The sequence below is a fragment of the Zonotrichia leucophrys genome, chromosome 21, assembly GCF_028769735.1.
Source record: "Zonotrichia leucophrys gambelii isolate GWCS_2022_RI chromosome 21, RI_Zleu_2.0, whole genome shotgun sequence".
NCBI lineage: Eukaryota > Metazoa > Chordata > Aves > Passeriformes > Passerellidae > Zonotrichia > Zonotrichia leucophrys.
In genome coordinates, this window is record NC_088190.1 from 5,610,951 (window position 1) to 5,630,230 (window position 19,280).

At 49.7% G+C, this 19,280-nt stretch overlaps 1 protein-coding gene across 18 annotated transcripts in view; it reads left to right on the forward strand.

The window, feature by feature from the left end:
• Positions 1-19,280, forward strand: part of EIF4G3 (eukaryotic translation initiation factor 4 gamma 3) — a 153,135-nt gene that overhangs the window by 67,762 nt on the left and 66,093 nt on the right. For 9 of the 18 annotated variants that reach the window (XM_064730823.1, XM_064730824.1, XM_064730825.1 and 6 more), the window contains 4 exons: positions 5,929-6,024; positions 7,294-7,407; positions 11,358-11,390; positions 17,748-17,768. In XM_064730823.1, the coding sequence (XP_064586893.1) occupies positions 5,929-6,024; positions 7,294-7,407; positions 11,358-11,390; positions 17,748-17,768 (264 nt within the window). The remainder of the gene's footprint in view (positions 1-5,928; positions 6,025-7,293; positions 7,408-11,357; positions 11,391-17,747; positions 17,769-19,280) is intronic. The other 9 variants (XM_064730826.1, XM_064730827.1, XM_064730829.1 and 6 more) reach the window with 5 other exon arrangements.

Below are 19,280 nucleotides of genomic sequence, written 5' to 3' on the forward strand. Positions count from 1 at the left end.
GAATTCAGAGGTTTCCTGCCAAGGTCACGGCGCTGGCAGGGCCGCGCAGCTCCTGAGTCACGGTCATGTGCTGGAGCCGCGGGTCCAGTTCTCCTCCTCTCCTCGTGTGTAACTTCAGTAAATTTAGACCCAGCAGCCTTCCCTGAGCCGGGAGGATTCGGGAATCTGCCCCAGGGATTAACCCCTTCCAGCCAAGCCAACCGCAGCTCAGCAAGGGACACTTTCCTGCCTGGGGCTGGAAGGGTTTTGTTCCCAAAAGGTTTTTCCAGAGGCAGAGCTGGGTGACTCAGCCCTTTTGAGCCTGATGTGTGTACTTTGCCTGTTTATTCCCAGGACAGGCAGTCCCAAGGGAGTCATGTTACACTGCAGGCTCAGTGTTTATTAACCAGCTCGGGCCTGAGCTAAGAATAACTCTTTTTTCAGTTGTTTTGTTGATAGTGATGATTTTTCCTTGCTTAGCACAGGCAGCAGCTCGAGGTGGAAAGAGTCCAGAGAAAGGATTTTCCCAGCAAGTTGTGGGAATACATAAACACTCAGCTATTATCACCTTCCTCCCCTGAACAGCCACAGCTGAAACATAAAATCAGGAAGGTGAGAGCTTTAAGGGAAGCAAATTGCTCAGTCTGCAAGTGGAGCAGCTCAGCAGCGCTCTGTCCTCTCCCAGCAGCTGTTTGAACTTCAGGGATTCATTCCAGCCTTTAGATGCTTCAGAACCAACATTTGTCTGCAGAGCAGTACTTGCTTCCCTGCCTTCCCCTCCGTGGGGGTTTATTTAGGGGATTTTTGGAGCATTTCCTCGCTGATCTCTTCATTCCCTCAGTCCAGCGCTGGTGCACTGTGTGGCTGCACGTGACCACATCACTTTCTGTACCCATTTAGCTGCTTGGCACAGAAAAAAGTCCTTTGGCAGAGGAAGAGATGCAATGCTTTAATCAGCTGATGTGTATGAAAGCAGCAGAGTGCTGTGATTTATTCTGTTGGATCTTTGATAGTTTATTTAGGCTCCCACAGCCGATGTGAAGTTAATACCTGCAGAAATTTATAAACCACTTTTCCCTCCCTTTTCTTCCCCCTGTTATGGTTTTAACACAAATACCAACTAAGGCAACATCCCTCTGGTTGGAAATGTGAAACAGAGACATTTCTTGTTGTGCAATAGTTGTAAAACACATTTATTTAGCTGATGTTTGTGGTCTTCAGTGGGGTTTGTGTTGCACTTGTTCCTCACTTGTGACCTCGCACTCATGGGAGCCATCTGTCCAAAAGTGCCTTGGTTGATGACACCTTCATAGCAGAAACTCTTCTCTGGCCTCTGGTTAAGCCTTTTATGGTTTTTTCTTTTATTTATACCTTCATGCTAGTAGGGTTGAAGTGCTAAAGCAAGTTTAACCCTGGATTGTGTCACAGTGTCACACTGTCATTGTGGCACTGTGTTTCCAAATACCTCTTTCATAGTTTTGCTTCTAAAACTCAGAGGATTTTTAGGCTTAGTGGTGGCTGTGCTCCCTTCTCCTGTTCTAAATGCAGCTGTTCTCACACCTCCTTTGGCTTGGGTGATTCAAAGAAAGTGGGGCTGTTTTGGAGGTGGGTACAGACTTTGGGGCAGGATCAGACACCTGATGGAGTGATAGCAGAGCTCTGCTCTGTCACATGCACTTTAAGCCTGAAGGAAATGTTTTCATGAGCCTAAAGATGGGGAAGAATAGGAGATATTTCCTTCTCTTGTTGCTGTGGGAGCAGCAGTTTGGGATGAGGTCTCATCTCCTGTGGAGCTGGAGGCACAAGGAGCCAGCGATCAACTGGAGCATTTATTGCTATAATTTATTTATAATATTTCCCAGCACTGTCACCTGTAGTAAAAGCAAGTGACCCCTGTGGCAGGGAGAAATGACACATCTGACTCCATTGATAATCAGAAGGCTAATTAATTACTTTATTACACTATATTACACTACATTTAACTGAACTTGCTTAAGCATTTAATTTAACTTCAGTGTACAGAATTTCCTGACTGTTAGCTGATAGACACACACGTGGATTTAATTGATCAATGAATTAAAACACACTAGAATTTAATTAAGTAAATAATTAAATTCTTTTAGGTAAATAATTTTCTGCAACGTATTTTATTTCTTTTAAAACACAGGGGCAGTAAATGAGATAAGAATTGGAGTTTTTTCTCTGAGGTCGAGAAAATCTTTGGGAAGTTGTGCCTTGCTTTTGTCTGTGAAGAGAAATGCAGAGAAATCCCCAGCCCTGTGTGCTCACTGCTGGCTGGTGGGAGAGATACAAGGGGGAATGGCTTTAAACTAAAAGGGAGTAGGTCTAGGTTGGATATTAGGAAGAAATGCCTTGGCACAGGTGCCCAGAGCAGCTGGGGCTGCCCCTGGATCCCTGGCAGTGCCCAAGGCCAGGCTGGATGGGCTTGGAGCACCCTGGGACAGTGGAAGGTGTCCCTGCCATGGCAGGGGTGGCACTGGATGGGGATGATTGAAATCCCTCCCATCCCAAACCCTTCCATGATTCCATGATAGGAACAGCAGCATCTGTGTGGGATCTCAGCACCTCAGGACTGAGGGGTCACCGAGACCACCCTTGGGGGGCTCGGGAGTCCTGGAATGTTCCAGAAGTGTCTGGTGGCTGGACTTTGATCCTACACAGGAGACGACACCTGTATGAGGATAGGAGGGTTTCACCGGGGTGAATGGTGAAGGGATTAGTTAATTAGAGAGTGAAACACAGGGTTTAGGATTTATGAACAGGGGGGTTTAGAGAAGTAAGATGGAGGAATTGGGGCGTGTCCTGTCCTTCTTCTTCTTCTTCTTCTCCTCCATCTTCTGTGGTGATGGTGGCACTTTGGGATTGGTCATTACTAAAGGTGCACTGGTTAATAAGGGTGAAAGGTATTGGGGAAAAATGATAAATATTGTATACATAACTTTGAGTATAAAGATAGGTGACCGCCCGGAGGGGGGGGGAGTGTGCTCATGGCTGGCTGCTGAGCAGAGCTCTGTCGGGCCGAGAGAAAATCTTTTAGATAAACAATTAATAAACACCGAGACCGAGAAAAGAACTGAAGCCTCTTCTCATCCTTTGGAACGCGGGCTGCCCCAAGGCCACCCCGGGCCTTTCCAGGCCATCCAAACAGCCGAAAACCGGACAATCTGGACCTGTGGAAAAAGCTTTAACCTCACATTGGGCAGAGATCCCAATGCAGAAAGTCAGCAGCAGGATGCTACAAAGGCAGGAGAGCTTCTGCAGGTTGTGGGTGAAAAGTTCCCCACTTCTCCTTAGCTTTGGGTTATTCATTCTGGAATGACACTGACACCACCAGCTCCAGCAGAATCACTCATAAATAAAAGGGGAAAAGAGTTGATGCTGCATCTGACATCTCAAAAAACCAAAAATTGAAGGCTTCTTTCCATTTAGTTGTTTACATTAATTAGGTTTTGGCAGTGGTGAAAAGGGAGGGAAGGGCTGGCTGGAGTGGATTGGATCAGGGAGCTCCTGGAGAGGAGGGACAGGACAGAGCATTTGAGAGGAGGGAGCTGAACGAAGCATTTCACTGCTCTTGAAGCAGAGGCTGTGCTGCTGTAATGGTTTAAACTCCTCCAGAACAGCATTGTCCAGCTAAACACCCTGCCCAGTGTGTTTGGAACACAGTAAAGGCCTGGTGATGTACTTGGAGACTCACATTTTATCATCATTTTGACCCAAAAAGCTGTGAAAATGAGGCAGAAGCTGATAGAGGGTCCTGCCTGGTTAAGTTGTGTGGTAGGAGCAGTGTCCTCATGTGTGTGTGGAGCTGTCTAAGTTTTGCTTTTTAAAAAGCAGTTCCACAGTAGGAATAGAAGGTGTTGCAGCAGCTGGATTTTGGGATGGGGCATTTTTGGGCTGTGTTTGTTCTCCTCATCCCCTCTACCATGTTTTTGGAAGGGGTGTTTGTTGTATTTGTTGTATTTTTCCTTTTTTTTTTTCTTCCTTGAGACCAGGGAATTCCTGGTTGGATTGTTTCTGAGCTATATTTTCATTTACCTTGTGTTGCACTTTAATCAGCAGGTGATTAATCCAGGGATGAAAAAGCAGAAAAAAAGAGACAATGCAAACTGTGCTGGCATTTCTGGGGCATCTCCAGTGCTGGGGCAGCTCTGGGAGCCTCAGGACAGGAAGGACCTGGAGGGGCTGAGCATGTCCAGGGCTGGGAATGGAGCTGGGAAGGGGCTGGAGCACCAGGAGAGGCTGAGGGAGCTGGGCAGGGAGTGCTGCTCACTCACCTCACTGCAGCTGGGCTGAGGAGCTGCTTTTCCCATCTATTTAAACACAAAAGGAGATTTTTCCTATCAAAAGTTCAGTGGGGGCAGCTGGAATCCCCTCAGCAGTGCCAGGAATTCTGTGGATCCTGCAGAGGTTGGGGTGGCAGGGAGGGGTTCGTGTGTGATGGTGTCAAGGGTTGGTTTTTGTTATTCTGCCAAGGTCCCTACGTGTGGAGGGAGCCTCGTGTTCTGCAGAGAGCACAGTGCTCCCATCAGCTCCCGAGGCTGGAATTGAGGGGATTTATTTGATATTTTACTGCTCCTGGCTTTGCTCCTTGTGGGCACAGGCCCAGGGCAGGGCCAGGCCCCTGTGCTGAGCCCTCGTGGAAAGAAGGACCTGGAGGGGCTGAGCATGTCCAGGGCTGGGAATGGAGTTTGGAAGGGGCTGGAGCCCCAGGAGAGGCTGAGGGAGCTGGGCAGGGGCTCAGCCTGGAGCAAAGGAGGCTCAGGGGGCCCTTGTGGCTCTGCACAACCCTGACAGGAGGGGACAGCCCAGGGGTCGGGCTGTGCTCAGGGAACAGGGACAGGAGAGAGGGAACGGCCTCAAAGTTACATCATTGGGATATTGGGAAAATTCCTGCATGGAAGGGGTTATCCAGTCCACAGACTGCCCAGGGCAGTGGTGGAGTCCCCATCCCTGGGGGGATTTAAAAGATGTGTAGCTGTGGCTCTTGAGGACATTTAGTGGTGGCACTGCTGGGGAACAGTTGAAGATCTCAGAGAGCTTTTCCAACATTACCAATTCCACCATCCCGTGGTTCTTGAGAGCAAAGGCTGTTGCAGGCTGGTGGCTGGTTTTTGTGCCATTACAATAATAAATGATTTTTTAAAATGATAATGTAAATTATAATGGTTTTGTTCAAAAAGAATAAAGAAAAAGGCGCTCTGAAAAGTTATTTCTAAATGTCTCATTAAAATGCGTCATCAGCAGAGCTCCAGTTTATTGTTACTTTGGGCAAATAACACTTGGGGAGAGCATCTGGTGGGATAAATTGTTACAGCCCATGGAAATGGGTGGAAGTAGGAAAAATGTGCAGAGCTGTAGCCATGGCCTGCCTCCCATCTGGGATGGTTTTGGGCTGTTCCATTGCACTGGAAATGCTTTAATGCAGCAGCAGCTTCTGTTAAACACACTCAAGGTTGTTTCTTGCTGTTTGCCTGATTTTGGAGGATTTATTGGCATCATCTGCAGGTCTGGCTGTCCTTGGAAGCTGGTTCAGGGGGGCTTTTGGAAACAGGTGGCCATGCCTTTGGACACACAGGGTTTTGGTGACACCCATGTGTCTCCTGGGTTGTTTCCCCCTGCAGCACTTGGGGAGGTGATAAATATCACTCAGGTGATAAATCGCAGCAAACTCTGACTTTTAAAATAGTAGTAAACTCTGACTAATAATTACTACTGGAGCTGTTACTTACTAGTGGAGCTAGTGGCTCTACAAGCTGCTCCCATGAGAGGCAGTGTTGATGAATTGCTCCTCGACAGAGATGGTTTCTCTCTTGCAATCTTTTCATCTTTATCTCCATGTCAGTCCCTCCAGTTGATAAGGTGTTCTGTTCCTGCTTTTTGGGATGAATCATTGGATCCACTCACTTGGCTTTTCTTGTTCCCTGGCAGGCTCCTTATCCCTCAGGACAGAATGCAGCTCCCACCACGCTGGTGTACCCTCAAGCCCCTCAAACAATGAACACTCAGCCTCAGACCCGCTCGCCGGTAAGGAGCCCACGCTGCCCCATCCTGCTCTCTCCTCCTTGCTCTGTGTTTCTCTGTCTGTGTGTGTCTGTAGCACAGGGCTGGTTCTCTGCAAAGCCCATTTTACTGACCTGGAAGCACATCCTGAATGGCAAACCTTGGTTGAGTTTTTTCAGACACTATCCTGGTAGGATAATTTTCCTTCTGAGGTTCCTAAAGAAGCAATGGAGGGATTCTCATCTACCTTCAAATAACACCATTTATTTTTAGCCTAGATGCTTTCAGGTTCACTTCATTATAGAGTTCAGGTTCATTGCCAGAATCTTTCTCTTTTCTTCTTTTTTTTTCCTTTTTATTTTTTTCTTTAAGGATGTGTTTTGTGCAGGGATAGACCAGAGATCAAACACAAGCAGTTCTCTGCAGCAGCGCTCGCTCTCCAGTGGCCTCTGGGCTTTGCTCCCAAATCAGTGCCACTGATCAGTTCTAACCCTGGAGGTGCTCACATGTAATCTAGAGCTTCTGTGCACTCAGATCTTTTTGTGCTGAGCCCCCTGTTCATCCAGCTTTAGGTTTGATCATCCTTCACAGTCTGTTTTTTGGGGGTGGGTGTTTATTGTGATACTGCTCTGCTGTTGTAGGACTTCAGTTCCCCACACCTGGGGATTCTCTGCTTGTAGCACAGCTCCACATGATGTTAGAGGACCCTGCTAGGGCATCAGAGGCTTTGCCCAGCTTCTGGAGGCATGGTGGCTTCCCATCAGCACATCTCAGGGCTCTGCCAGCTGGGGAGCAGCATCTGCACCTCCTGCCCCTCTGTGTCAGGACACCTTCAGGCTGCCCCTAACCCCTGGTGCCTTCCCAGCACTCTTCTCTCTTTAGAGTAAGGCAAACACTCCTGAAGCCTCTGAGACAGAGGAGTTTGTCCACAAAACAGATATAAATACAGATAAACCCAGGGCAAGGATCCCCAAACCTGCAGCATCACTGGGCACTTGCCCAGCTCTGGAGGTTTCCCCTCCAGGACATGCCAGGGTTTGTTCTGAGGCCCCTCAATCTCTGCTGATGCCAGGTAATGCTGACTTTGAAGTTCTTTGATGTGCCCAGCTGGGAATTTGTCCTCAGTGCCCCATTCTGATCAGTAATGCAGGACACTGCTGCTAAAGCTCTTTCCTCAGTAAGTATAATCATCTTTCTCTTTAATTGTTGCAAAGCACAGCTAAGCTGGTGTGGTTAGAACTGGAGCAAAAACTTGACTGAAGAGCTGCATCTCTAAACCAGTTTTTTTGACAGCCCAGCAGAACAGTGCCAATACATTGCACAGAAAACTGGAAGAGGAGGAAGGTTTTGGAACAGAGTCCGGTTTACAGGTCCCTGGCTGGAAGAGGCTGGATAAAATACTGCATTGTAAGCAATATAACAAACTGTACTCCTTCTTGCAGGCAATTGTGCCCACGGCACTGTTTTTATTTCTTCTTCCTTTCTTTATTATATATATTTTTTTACCACATCCTTTTTTTGTTGGCTACAGAAATGCACTGGTTTTGCTTCTTTGCTGAAAGCACGAGCTGCCGTGGCAGCCTCTGCCAGGTGAGGTGGTGCCACAAGGGCCCAAAGCTGAACCACAGAGGGGTCTGACCTGGGGTAGGACAGAGACAGGGCCCCCTGGGCTGTGTCACTCAGCAGAGAGAGAATCTGCAGGAAATTTGGCCAGTAAATGTCAAATTTGGCCCCATAACTGAGGAGGTCCCAAGGAAGAATTTATCTGCACCTTGTTTGTATTGCTCTGAGCTCTCCTGTGTGCAGGTTTTGCCATGTGCTCTGCTAGTGCCCATCTCACCCCATGACTAAAAGCTGCTCCCACCCATCACATCTCATTCCACCTCCCACCCCAAAGCAAATGCAAGACTAGCCCAGGCCTGAGCTACTCCTGCATTTGGTTCTTTGCTTGATTTATTTCTTTGTAATTTAATTCTTATTTTGTTCAGTTTCTTTTTTAACCCATTTGGTGAGGAGGGGATGAGGAGGGTGGCTGTGCCATCCCTGGGTTCCTGCTGTGCTCTGGCACAGCTGAGTGGGCAGGCAGGGCTGATCCAGAGGCAGAGCTTCCTCCATCCTGCTCTGCATCCAGGAGCCTTTGGGGGTGCAGAGCTGAGGATTTTGGGGTTCAGAGCTCAGGATTTTGGGGTTCAGAGCTCAGGATTTTGGGAGTGCAGAGCTCAGGATTTTGGGGATGCAGAGCTCAGGCTTTTGGTGAGTGCAGAGCTCAGGCCTTTGGGGATGCAGAGCTGAGGATTTTGGGGATGCAGAGCTCAGGCCTTTGGGGTGCAGAGCTCAGGCCTTTGGGGTGCAGAGCTCAGGATTTTGGGGTTCAGAGCTCAGGATTTTGGGGTGCAGAGCTCAGGCCTTTGGGGTGCAGAGCTCAGGATTTTGGGGTTCAGAGCTCAGGATTTTGGGAGTGCAAAACTCAGGCCTTTTGGGCTGCAGAGCTCAGTTTTTCTGCTCCCCCAGCACAGCTGCCTTTGCAATCTGTGTTTGCTCCCACAGCCAGAATTGCAAAGCTCCAGCTGGGCAAGGAAAACAAAATCCGGGTCCTTCAGCACTGCTGAAAATTCCCCAGTAGCTCTTGGCCATGCCAGCCCCCATCTCAACACAAACTGTCCAATTTTAAGACTTCTGCCAAAAAATGATAGCTCCAGGAGGGGTGAGGTGTGCCAGCCCAACATCTGCAGGGAGAGAACATTCCTGAGTCTGAGTCCATGGAGCAGGACTGTAGGGAGGGGGCCATGGGGCAGGGAAGTTGCACCCAGGATTTGTAAGGTTTTCCTATCTACTGTCTTCATCAGACAGAGAAAAAACAACCCAAAGTGTCTCTTTTAAGCCATCGGTGACTGCTACAGTTTGTTCTGTTGCTTACAGCTATTAACAGGAATAATTCCTATCAAAAAGAATTATTTAAAAAAAATTTCAAATCAAGAGCCAGTGGTGACCAGTGCAAAATAGATGAGGGCATTTTTCACTAACTTGGAGCTTTTATTTTATTTCTTGTAACACACATTACTTTCCACCATGGAATAAACTTTGGCTTCTTCAGATACAAACATCCAGCTCTTGTTTTAGGTGCAGTGAGAACAAATCTTTTCTGTGCAACAGGGATCAGAGAGGTGCCTTGGCCCTGAAGTGGAGCAGTTCAAGTTTTCTGCATCCCAGCATTCTCTTTTTGGCTGTTTTCTTTCATTGGTGTCTAACACAGAACCTATGGAAAGGCTCAGCCCTTTAGTCCCTTTTCCCAAACACAAGATATTTGAGCTGGTTTAGGAGAAAATAAGGACTTGAAGTGCTTTTATCTCTGGAGACTCATCCAGGTACCTGCTTCTCCTCATCCACAGAGCCACTGGGAGAATGCCAAGAGGCTCTGAGTTCTTCTGTTTCATTAAAATAAAAATTACAGCTTTTTAGTTCCACTGGGTGACCATGCTTTGCTTTTTTACTCTTCATTGTAAAGCTTAGGGAAAAATTTCCAGGGTGAGAAAACTATTTGGTGAACCAGTGCAGGTCATTCTTAATAAACTCTTGTCCCAGGATCAGTCTGTGTGTCCATATTTACTCATTTCTGAAGGTTTTTATGACTTTCATCCAAGTGTCACCAAGTGCCACCATGAGGTGAAGGTAGAAGGAATATATAAACGCCAGGATTAGCAGAGTAGTTCTTGGAAATCTTGAAATCCAGGCAATTTATAAAGGAAAAGATCAAATGGACCAGTCAATATTTATGCTTTGCTTCATGTTTGATGGCATTAGAGGAGCTGTAAGGGCTGCAAGTGAGCCCAGGCCCACTTTTCCATAGAGAAAATAAACTTATTAAGAAAGTCACTAATTAGTACCCAGTTTTGATCACTGTTTTGAGGCAGAAAGTAAAGCACAATGAGCCCCTGAGTGTGAGCAGAGGTGGCTGTGCTGAGCCATCACAGCACGTGGTGGCTAAAATCCACTATGGATGTAGCTGTGGTCACTGCAGTTAATTATTGGAGCTCTTTTCAGTAGAATTCTCTGCTCTAACCCTGAGAATTATGGGTTTCAACACCTAACTCAGCTCTGGAAGTGGGTATACCTTGTCATCTTTATTTATATTTTCCATTTCTTGCATTCATTTTTATTTCTATTTTAACAATCAGTTCCTTCTTGGGAAATGCTTTTAATGTCAGCTGAGCATGTTAAATTGGGGTTATTTTCCTCTGCTTGTGGCCCAAGTGAGTGGGAGGTGATTCAGTGACCCGAGCTCAGGGCTGGGACCCAGGACCTGCTGTTGTCCAGCCAGGCTGGCATGGGCTGGGCCTTGGCTCTCAGAGAGGTGACACATGCCACCCCTCACAGGGGCTGTGCTGTGACCCCAGTGAGGAGTTAGCTGGAAATGCAGTGGCAGGGGTGGCCGTGCCAGGAGTGGCTGCTCTTTGCCTCTCAGGGATGTCCCTGTGCAGAGATGTCCCTGGTCAGGATGTCCCTGTGCAGGGATGTCCCTGGTCAGGATGTCCCTGTGCAGGGATGTCCCCATGCAGGGGTATCTCTATCCTGGGATGTCCCTGTGCAGAGATGCAGGATGTCCCTTTGCAGATTTGTCCCTGTGCAGAGGTCCCCGTGCTGGGATGTCCCCGTGCAGGGGTGTCTCTACCTGGCATGTCCCTGTGCACATTTGTCCCTTTTGCAGGGATGTCCCTGTGCAGAGATGTCCCTGTGTGGAGGTATCTCTGTGCAGGGATGTCCCTGTGCAGATTTGTCCCTCTGCAGGGATGTCCCTTAGCAGATTTGTCCTTTTGCAGCAATGTCCATGTGCAGATTTGTACCTGTGCAGGGATGTCCCTGTGCAGGGGTGTCCCTGGTCAGGATGTCCCCGTGCAGAGATGTCCCCGTGCAGATTTGTCCCTGTGCAGGGATGTCCCTGTCCCTCCCTCGCTCCTCCCAGCCATGGGGCTCCATCCTCTGCTCCAGCCCAGCTGCTCTGACCATTGCTCTCCACCTCAACCGGTTCAGAATCTCCACTGCTGCTGGTTCTCAGTTGGTTTTTGGTTTGGTGTGTTCCTCCTGGGCAGGATAAGGAGTGCCAGCATCCCTGAGTGCCTTTAGGATGCGGGGCAGCTTTGGCTGTTTGTCCAGCTGCCAGCACAGTGCCCCCAGCAATGTCCATCGTGACACCTCAGCCCCTGTGTGTCGCTGTCCTGCAGCAAAGCTTTTGACTGTGTCGTTGTTCTTTTATTTTCTGTGGGTTTATTTTTGCATAGAGTGTGACATTTTGGTTCGTTGTGGTGTTTCTGACTCTTTGTGCCTTTCCTTTTGTGTTTGTTTCTCCCGCCTTCCCTCAGTTTGCAGCGGGGCCTCGACCTGCCCATCACCAGGTACAGTACCTGCCCCTTGTTATCACCCTGCACTAATTGCCTGGGGGGTGGGGGTGGAGGTGTCTCACTCACTAACTCAGAGGAGGAAGCAGCCCTGCAGCAGCTCCTGGCACGTGCCTAACCCTGCTAACAGCCACCTGCACCCTGAGTGACACTGATGTCCCCTGGGTCACCGCTGCCACCAACCACCCACAGCCCAGGGCAGGAGAACCTCTGGGAGCCATTGCCAGCGGTGTGTGGGCTTCCCTTGCCTTCTCACATCACTAAAAACGTGTTCTGAGTGTTCCCCACACGAGTCAGTGGTTTCAGTTTCCTGAAGATGTCACCTTGGAGCAAAGCAAACAACTTCCCTTTGTTGTGTGATACACCTGGTTATCTGTCACCATGGCATTGCTCAGTGTCCTTTTCACTTAGCCCACAAAAGCCAGACCTGTGGGAAACTTTTAGTGTTCCTGTTGCACCACTTGGACTTTGTGAGGAGCCACCTCATTATTCAGAAGGAGATTTAGGAATGGCTGTGGCTTGTGGAACTCAGGGGTGGCAGAGCTGGGACTTCTCCAGTGCCAGGACCGATGCACAGGCCTGGCTGTCCTAGTCAGGCTGTCTGGAATTGTCTTTTCTTCAGCTCCTACACTCCTCTTTCCCAAAACACTTATCCTTGGGAACTGATTTTGATGCTTCTTGTAGGTTTTGAGGGAGCAGAGGTGGCATTGCTGGTGGGAAGGAGGAGGAGAGGCAGGACAAGGCAGGGAAGCTCTCCCAGAGTTCTTTTGGCTTGGAAGAGACAAGAGGTTGCTTCCACAAGTTAATAGAAAAAAGAAAATCCCATTAATCCTGCGGTGTCAGGACAGGGGCTTGAGGCATGGAAGGTTTGTTCCAGGGAATTATTGTGTTCTCACTGCAGTCGTGTTCCTGAGCAGTTGAACGCTGGGATGAGCAGTGTGGGGTAAGTGTTGGGTGGGCACAGCCCCAAAATCCCCATGATCCTTGTTCCTCCCAGCTCAGGGGGCAGCAGGGGAGCTGGAACCTTCCAGAGCAGGGCAGCAAAAGGAGTGTAAGGAGTAGAATGGGCCATAGCAGCTGTGGGCTCACAGGCAAAGGTGGCATGGGACCTTTGGGACAGTGATTTCTGTGACAGGAATGTTTGCAGGGGGAGCCTGGGCAACGATGGGGCATCAGGATCTTGTTTAGATGCTTTTGTTGTTGACTGAATTTCAGGGTCAGTGTTTGCACTGCACAATGCAGAGTGCATTCCTGCTCTGCAGCTCCTCAGTTCCTTCATGGGTCATTCCTAAGGGATGGGTTCACTGGGAGCCATTTCATGCTCTCCTAAAATTTACTGAGCTTTCTTTAAGCAGGTTTTGGCCCATGAGTCTTGAGGCAGCACAGCCTTGGAGGAAAGATTCCCATGAATTCCCATTACTGGAGCTTTACTGGTGGGACTTGGCCACCAGTCTGTCAGAATGGGATCCAAAACTTTCCTTTGGACCCAGTTATGGCTCTGCCCTTGCTGTGCCTGTAAATCCCAAGTATTTTCCTGATTTTATCACAGTTAGATTTTTGTCTCTGTTACATTTGAATCTGCTTATAATGATCTGTGAGAAGCTGTCACCATTAGGAAAATATTCCAAGCTTTATTCCCAGTTGCATCTGTCATGTGCTGCACCAGGACAGGCACAGAGACACCTGGGCTGTGGATGAGCTGTTTGTTTGCTTTAACCCAAAACACCCATGGTGTGGACTGGGGGTGCAGACAGGGATTTTGACCCCTGCCATGTGCAGGAGAGTCACAGCTGTGGGAGAATTTCATCCTAAACCCAGCACTCACAGGGTGCTCGAGACCAACAGAAATAATTATCCTCACAGGAGAGTTTTTAAATTTGGTTAAACTGTGTAACACAAGCTGAGAGCTTTGAGACTGAGATTCATAAGCTAGAAAATGCTAAATAAGTAAATTGGCCTCAGCAGGGCTAATATTTACTGCAGCAACTCCACCTTCCCTTTGAAGGCAGCAGCAGCACTGTGGGGTTTGCAATTCCCTGTGTCCATCCCAGCTTTTATTAACTTGTGCCTTGTATTGATTCTGGGTCTCCTTCAGGCAAATAATGGATTGTTCTTCAGTGTAACTGCCTGTAATTATTAGATCTTTAAGGTCCTCAAATGAGCATGATTTAAGCACCTGAAGTTGACTGCCAGCTTTATGAGCAGGGTTTTTCCTGGATGGAAATGCCTGGATTTGGACAGTGACAGTGGGAGTTGGAGCCAGTTAATGCTGAGGGAAATGTGACCCCTCTGTGAGAGAGAGAATAGCAAAGATTGGGGGTGTTACCAATAGTGGCTGAAGGGAAATGAAATCATTGCAGCAGTTCTGACTGGAAGTTAAGTGTGCATCAGAAATCCCTGATTCTGAGATCACACACTGAGAATCTGCAGGAAACCCTCACTTTATAGGAGACAGAAAACAGCCCCTCAAAGTGTTTTGGGCAGGATTTTGGAATACACTGTCAGCTTGTGCTTTTTCCCCAAGTGCTGTGGCACATGGAGCTATTCCCTGCTGGAATTGCTGCTCCATTTCCCACTTCCTGCACAGACTTTTCTCTGGTTTTTCTTTCTGAGTGAGGCTGTGGAGTCACTTTGTTGCTTCTGATCCTCACAAAGCACACTTGAGAACAGCAGTTGTCTTCTAACCTGAGCTCCAAAATGCAAATTTTTCTTACATTTGAATCTGCCTAAAGCCCCTTCACTTATGAAGTGACTTGGGGAGTGTGGGTTTTATTTTAGAAATGGGTGCTCAGAAGAGGCTGGTGTGATTAGAAACAGAAATCAGAAATCCAAATTGAAATGTGGTTGTTTCCTTTTGACTTGAGCTGTGTTTGAGATGGGTTTGCTGCTCATGGCTCAGCTCTCACTTGAGGTTGCTGGTGGAGTTTATTCCAGTTTTAGCTTGCTTGAGTTCTCTGGGTGTAGCTGGTGCAGGAGAATGGGCTTGGCTGGATGCTGCTGTGGAAAAGCTTTGGGACTTGGAGAGGTTGGGAATTCACTCCCTGACTGACCCAGGTGAGCATTTTGTAGCTTTTTTTGGGGTATTTCAAGTCAGAAAGTGATGGGAAACTGCTGCAGTCACTTCCCTGTCTGCATCCCTGAGTGTGTGAAGGAGCTGCCACATCTCAATACCAAAAGGGGCTTTTTCCCTTCATTTTATGATTTAGTAAATGATAAAACAGAGGGAGTCAGAGGGGAAGGAAGCAAAACAAGCTTTGCCTTGAGCCAGCCAGAAGAGCTGGGGGAGCAGGACCTGGGGGTTTGTGCTGCAGCTCCTGCTGCTGGAGGAGGCACAGCACAAGGGGAAATGGCCTCAAGCTGCACCAAGGGAGTTTTGGGATATTGGGAAAATCTCTTCATAGAGAAGGTGCTCAGGCACTGGAAGAGGTGGAGTCAGCATCACTGCAAGTGTTCAGACAATGTGTGCATGTTGGAACATGGGTTAGGGATGGACTTAATGATCTTAGAGGGTTTTTCCAAGCTAAACAATTCCACAATTCTCTGATCTTCCCATCTCAGGGCTGCAGCTCCTCAGTTCCTGCTGCACTGTCCATGCAGGCACCTCCTCCCTGCCCCAGGCCAGGCTCAGGTTATCCCACCAAAGGCTGGGGCCTGGTGGCACCAGAAAACTAAAAATCAATAACAGGGGCATGAGAAGCTTGAGTGAAGTGCAGAGCTTGGGTGACAACTTGAACTTTCTTTTTTGCTTCCATTCTCCAAACTTCCCCCCAGGCTCCATGGACCCATCACAACATCCAAAAATAGGGAAAAAATAGATGAATGCCCCTGTTTGCCAGGCTGAGCTTAGCATAGGTTTGTTCTCAGGCTCTTAGCCCAAATTTCTATTTTGGTGCAGATTTGGGGTCCAAGGGAGCACTCCTGGCACTGGGAGCCATGGCCTGGAAATACAGAGCTCGTGGCAAAGCCATGAAAAGCAGAGCTGGGAGATCTGAGGGGGCTGGGGCTCTGAGGATGAGGGAAGAGATGAGGATCTGACTCCATGTTTTAGAAGGCTTGATTTATTATTTTATGATATATATTATATTAAAACTATACTAAAAGAATAGAAGAAAGGATTTAATCAGAAGGTTGGCTAAGAATAGAAAAAGAAAGAATCATAACAAAAGCTTGTGGCTCAGAGAGTCCGAGCCAGCTGACTGTGATTGGCCATTAATTAGAAACAACCACATGAGACCAATCCCAGATGCACCTGTTGCATTCCACAGCAGCAGATAATCATTGTTTACATTTTGTTCTTGAGGCCTCTCAGCTTCTCAGGAGGAAAAATCCTAAGGAAAGGATTTTTCATAAAAGATTTCTGTGACACTGGAGCTCTGCTTTTCCTTGGTGGTACATTGATCATTGATTTTATTACTCTGGGCACGGAGTGATTGGGGAAGAAAATGAAGAAGATGATGGTAAATGAAAGGATTTGGCAGGGTTGGGGTGTGAGAGCAGTGACTGAAGGGAAGATGGCAGGGGGGTGGCAGGAGGTTTGCAGGGGAGGAGCCCCGGGCTCTGTCCCTTGGGAGCCTCAGGGAGCAGCTGCCCTTGCCCAGGGGGCTCCCGGTGCTGGGAGTGTCCCCTGGGTGCTCCCTGCAGGCTCTGTGGGTGCAGCAGCACATTCCATGGGTGCAGCAGCACATTCCATGGGTGCAGCAGCACATTCCATGGGTGCAGCCTCCCCATCTCTGCCACTGGGGTTTCCCTGCACTGCCCTGTGGATGGAGCTGCTGTTGATAGAGAGAGGTCTCACTCTGCATAAACACACCTGTGTGGGGCTTATTCAGTTTTTCCAACCCTTCCTCAGTGAGACATATCTGCAACATGCTTGCAGCTTAAAAATGACCATTACTCAGTGAATCACAGTAAAAAAAGAAAGACTTTCACATGTTGGGAATTTAGCTGCTAAGGACTGGACAAATACAAAACCATGGCTAATTCCAAGTCCTGCACCTGCACAGATAGCAGTGTCCTTGGGCCTAGCTGTGGTATAATAACAGTGAAAAAGACATGAGAAAAGAGAGATGTAACCCCTAAGGAATGAGGATGAGTTAATGCTATAGTTTAACCAATAGATTGCTTGGCTTACAGAATATTCATAAGCTTATTATTTGCTGTATAAGTGTTTGATACTTTCTTTAATAAACTGGACCAGAAAGGCCTGAGGGACCGGGACCGGACCGGACCTGAAAGGCCTGTGATGAACCAACTGGTGTCCTGGTCCCCTTCCTTCGATATTCACACTTTTTGGTGTCTTTGGATATCGAAAAATCACAAACTCTGGTGATTCTCACCATAAATTCAGTGCCTGACTTGGTTCATGGCACACTTCTGCATCTCCCCCACATCTCACACACAGGATTTATCACAGCAGGACCATGGTGGGCTCTTGTTCTTCTCATTTGCTTTCTCCACCCTCACTTCCAAACTTTCCTCCCCAAACAGTTCTCTCCTCCTGGTTCAGGTCACCCTTCCAGCCTGCTGGGGACAGCTCCTTATCCAGGCTGACAGGGCTGGGCATAAATCATTGTGCTCACCCTAACAATGTCTGCTTATCTGAAAGGGTCACCCAGGGCTTCCCCAGAGAGATTGTTTGCTGTGGGGAACAGCTCAGGTGCCATGAAGGCTTCAGCAGCAGCAGAATGGCCATTTTAAGCTCGTTGTCATGTTGAGGACAGAGACATCACCCCTTCCTTCCCAAACCTGGGGTGGATGATCCCAGCTCATCCCTTCATTCCCCTCTCTTCTTTTCTCACTCCTCCTGGCACAGTTACTGCCTGTAGCACATCACTGCACAGCAGCCAGCAGGATTCAGTGGGATGTGTGCTGGCCTAATTATTATAATTACTTTTTACTGAACAGTTCAATATGTGGCATTTCTTCCCCTCCCAGTCTTGGTGCAGAAAAGGAGAGAAATCCATGATTGGAGCTGGGGTTTCTGCGCTGAAAGAGACCAGAAGGAGAAATATTTGATGTTTTAGGAACAGAGTAAACACAAAGTCTTTCTGTAATGTCACATTTCATGCAGTAAATCATGGTTTGATTGGGTTTTTTGTTTGTTTTTTTTTTTTTTTTTAATATTTTATACTTGGATGTGAAACTTTCCTAGGAGAGTTCTGGCAGCAGAGTCCATGGTGCCACTCAGGGTCTTTTCCTGGCTGTTTGTGAAGGGCTGAGTGAGAGCAGGGCAGAATCTGCCTGCAGCTGTGTGCATTTAGGGTGCATGTGGATCCTATTCCTTCCTGTTGATCTGTAAGCTGTTCCATTGGCTTTCTTTCTGTTTCCTGCTGCTTTCTTGCTTCGTTATTGAAGGGAGGATTCAGACCTATACAGGTAACTCCAACTCCTGGTTCTGCATGGCATCAGTGTCTCCCACCTGGTCACTCTCTGTCAGTGAATGCCTCGGTGTGCAGTGCTCCCCTCACCTGCTGGGCTGGGAGCCCAGAGCCAGGGCCAGCAGTGCCCATCCCAGTGCCCATCCTGGGAGCTCAGAGCCAGGGCCAGCAGTGCCCATCTTGGGGGCAGAGCCAGCCCAGTGCCCATCCCAGTGCCCATCCTGGGGGGCAGAGCTAAGGCTCCAGCCCAGTGCCCATCCCAGTGCCCATCCCAATGCCCATCACGGGAACTCAGAGCCAGGGCCAGCAGTGCCCATCCCAGTGCCCATCCCAGTGCCCATCCTGGGGGCTCAGAGCCAGGGCCAGCAGTGCCCATCCCGGGGGCAGAGCCAGAGCCAGCCCTGTGCCCATCCCAGTGCCCAGCCCAGTGCCCATCACGGGAACTCAGAGCCAGGGCCAGCAGTGCCCATCCTGGGGGCAGAGCCAGCCCAGTGCCCATCCTGGGGGGCAGAGCTAGGGCTGCAGCCCAGTTCCCATCCCAGTGCCCATCCCAGTGCCCATCCTGGGGGCTCAGAGCCAGGGCCAGCAGTGCCCATCCCGGGGGCAGAGCCAGAGCCAGCCCTGTGCCCATCCCAGTGCCCATCACGGGGGCAGAGCCAGCCCAGTGCCCATCCCAGAGCCCATCCTGGGGGGCAGAGCTAGGGCTGCAGCCCAGTGCCCATCCCAGAGCCAGAGCCAGCCCAGTGCCCATCCCAGAGCCAGAGCCAGCCCAGTGCCCATCCCAGTGCCCATCCTGGGGGCAGAGCCAGCCCAGTGCCCATCCTGGGGGGCAGAGCCAGCCCAGTGCCCATCCTGAGGGCAGAGCCAGAGCCAGCCCAGTGCCCATCCCAGTGCCCATCCCTGGGGCAGAGCCAGCCCAGTGCCCATCCTGAGGGCAGAGCCAGAGCCAGCCCAGTGCCCATCCCAGGGGCAGAGCTAGGGCTGCAGCCCAGTGCCCATCCCAGGATGCAGAGCCAGCCCAGTGCCCATCCTGGGGGCAGAGCCAGCCCTGTGTGCCCATCCCAGGGGCAGATCCAGCCCTGTGCCCATCCCAGGGGCAGAGCCAGAGCCAGCCCAGTGCCCATCCTGGGGCAGAGACAGGGCCAGCCCAGTGCCCATCCTGGGGGCAGAGCCAGCCCAGTGCCCATCCCAGAGGCAGAGCCAGCCCCATGCCCATCCTGGGGGGCAGAGCCAGCCCAGTGCCCATCCCAGAGCCAGAGCCAGCCCAATGCCCATCCTGGGGGCAGAGCCAGAGCCAGCCCAGTGCCCATCCCAGAGCCAGAGCCAACCCAGTGCCCATCCCAGGGGCAGAGCCAGGGCCTGCAGCCCAGTGCCCATCCCAGGGGCAGATCCAGCCCAGTGCCCATCCCAGGCCTGCTCCCAGCACAGGAGGGTGGGCATGGGTCTCTGCCAGGGCTTGCTTGGCTGCCTGGGCCTGGCCCATCTGCCAGGGCAGCACCTTATGCCAGTG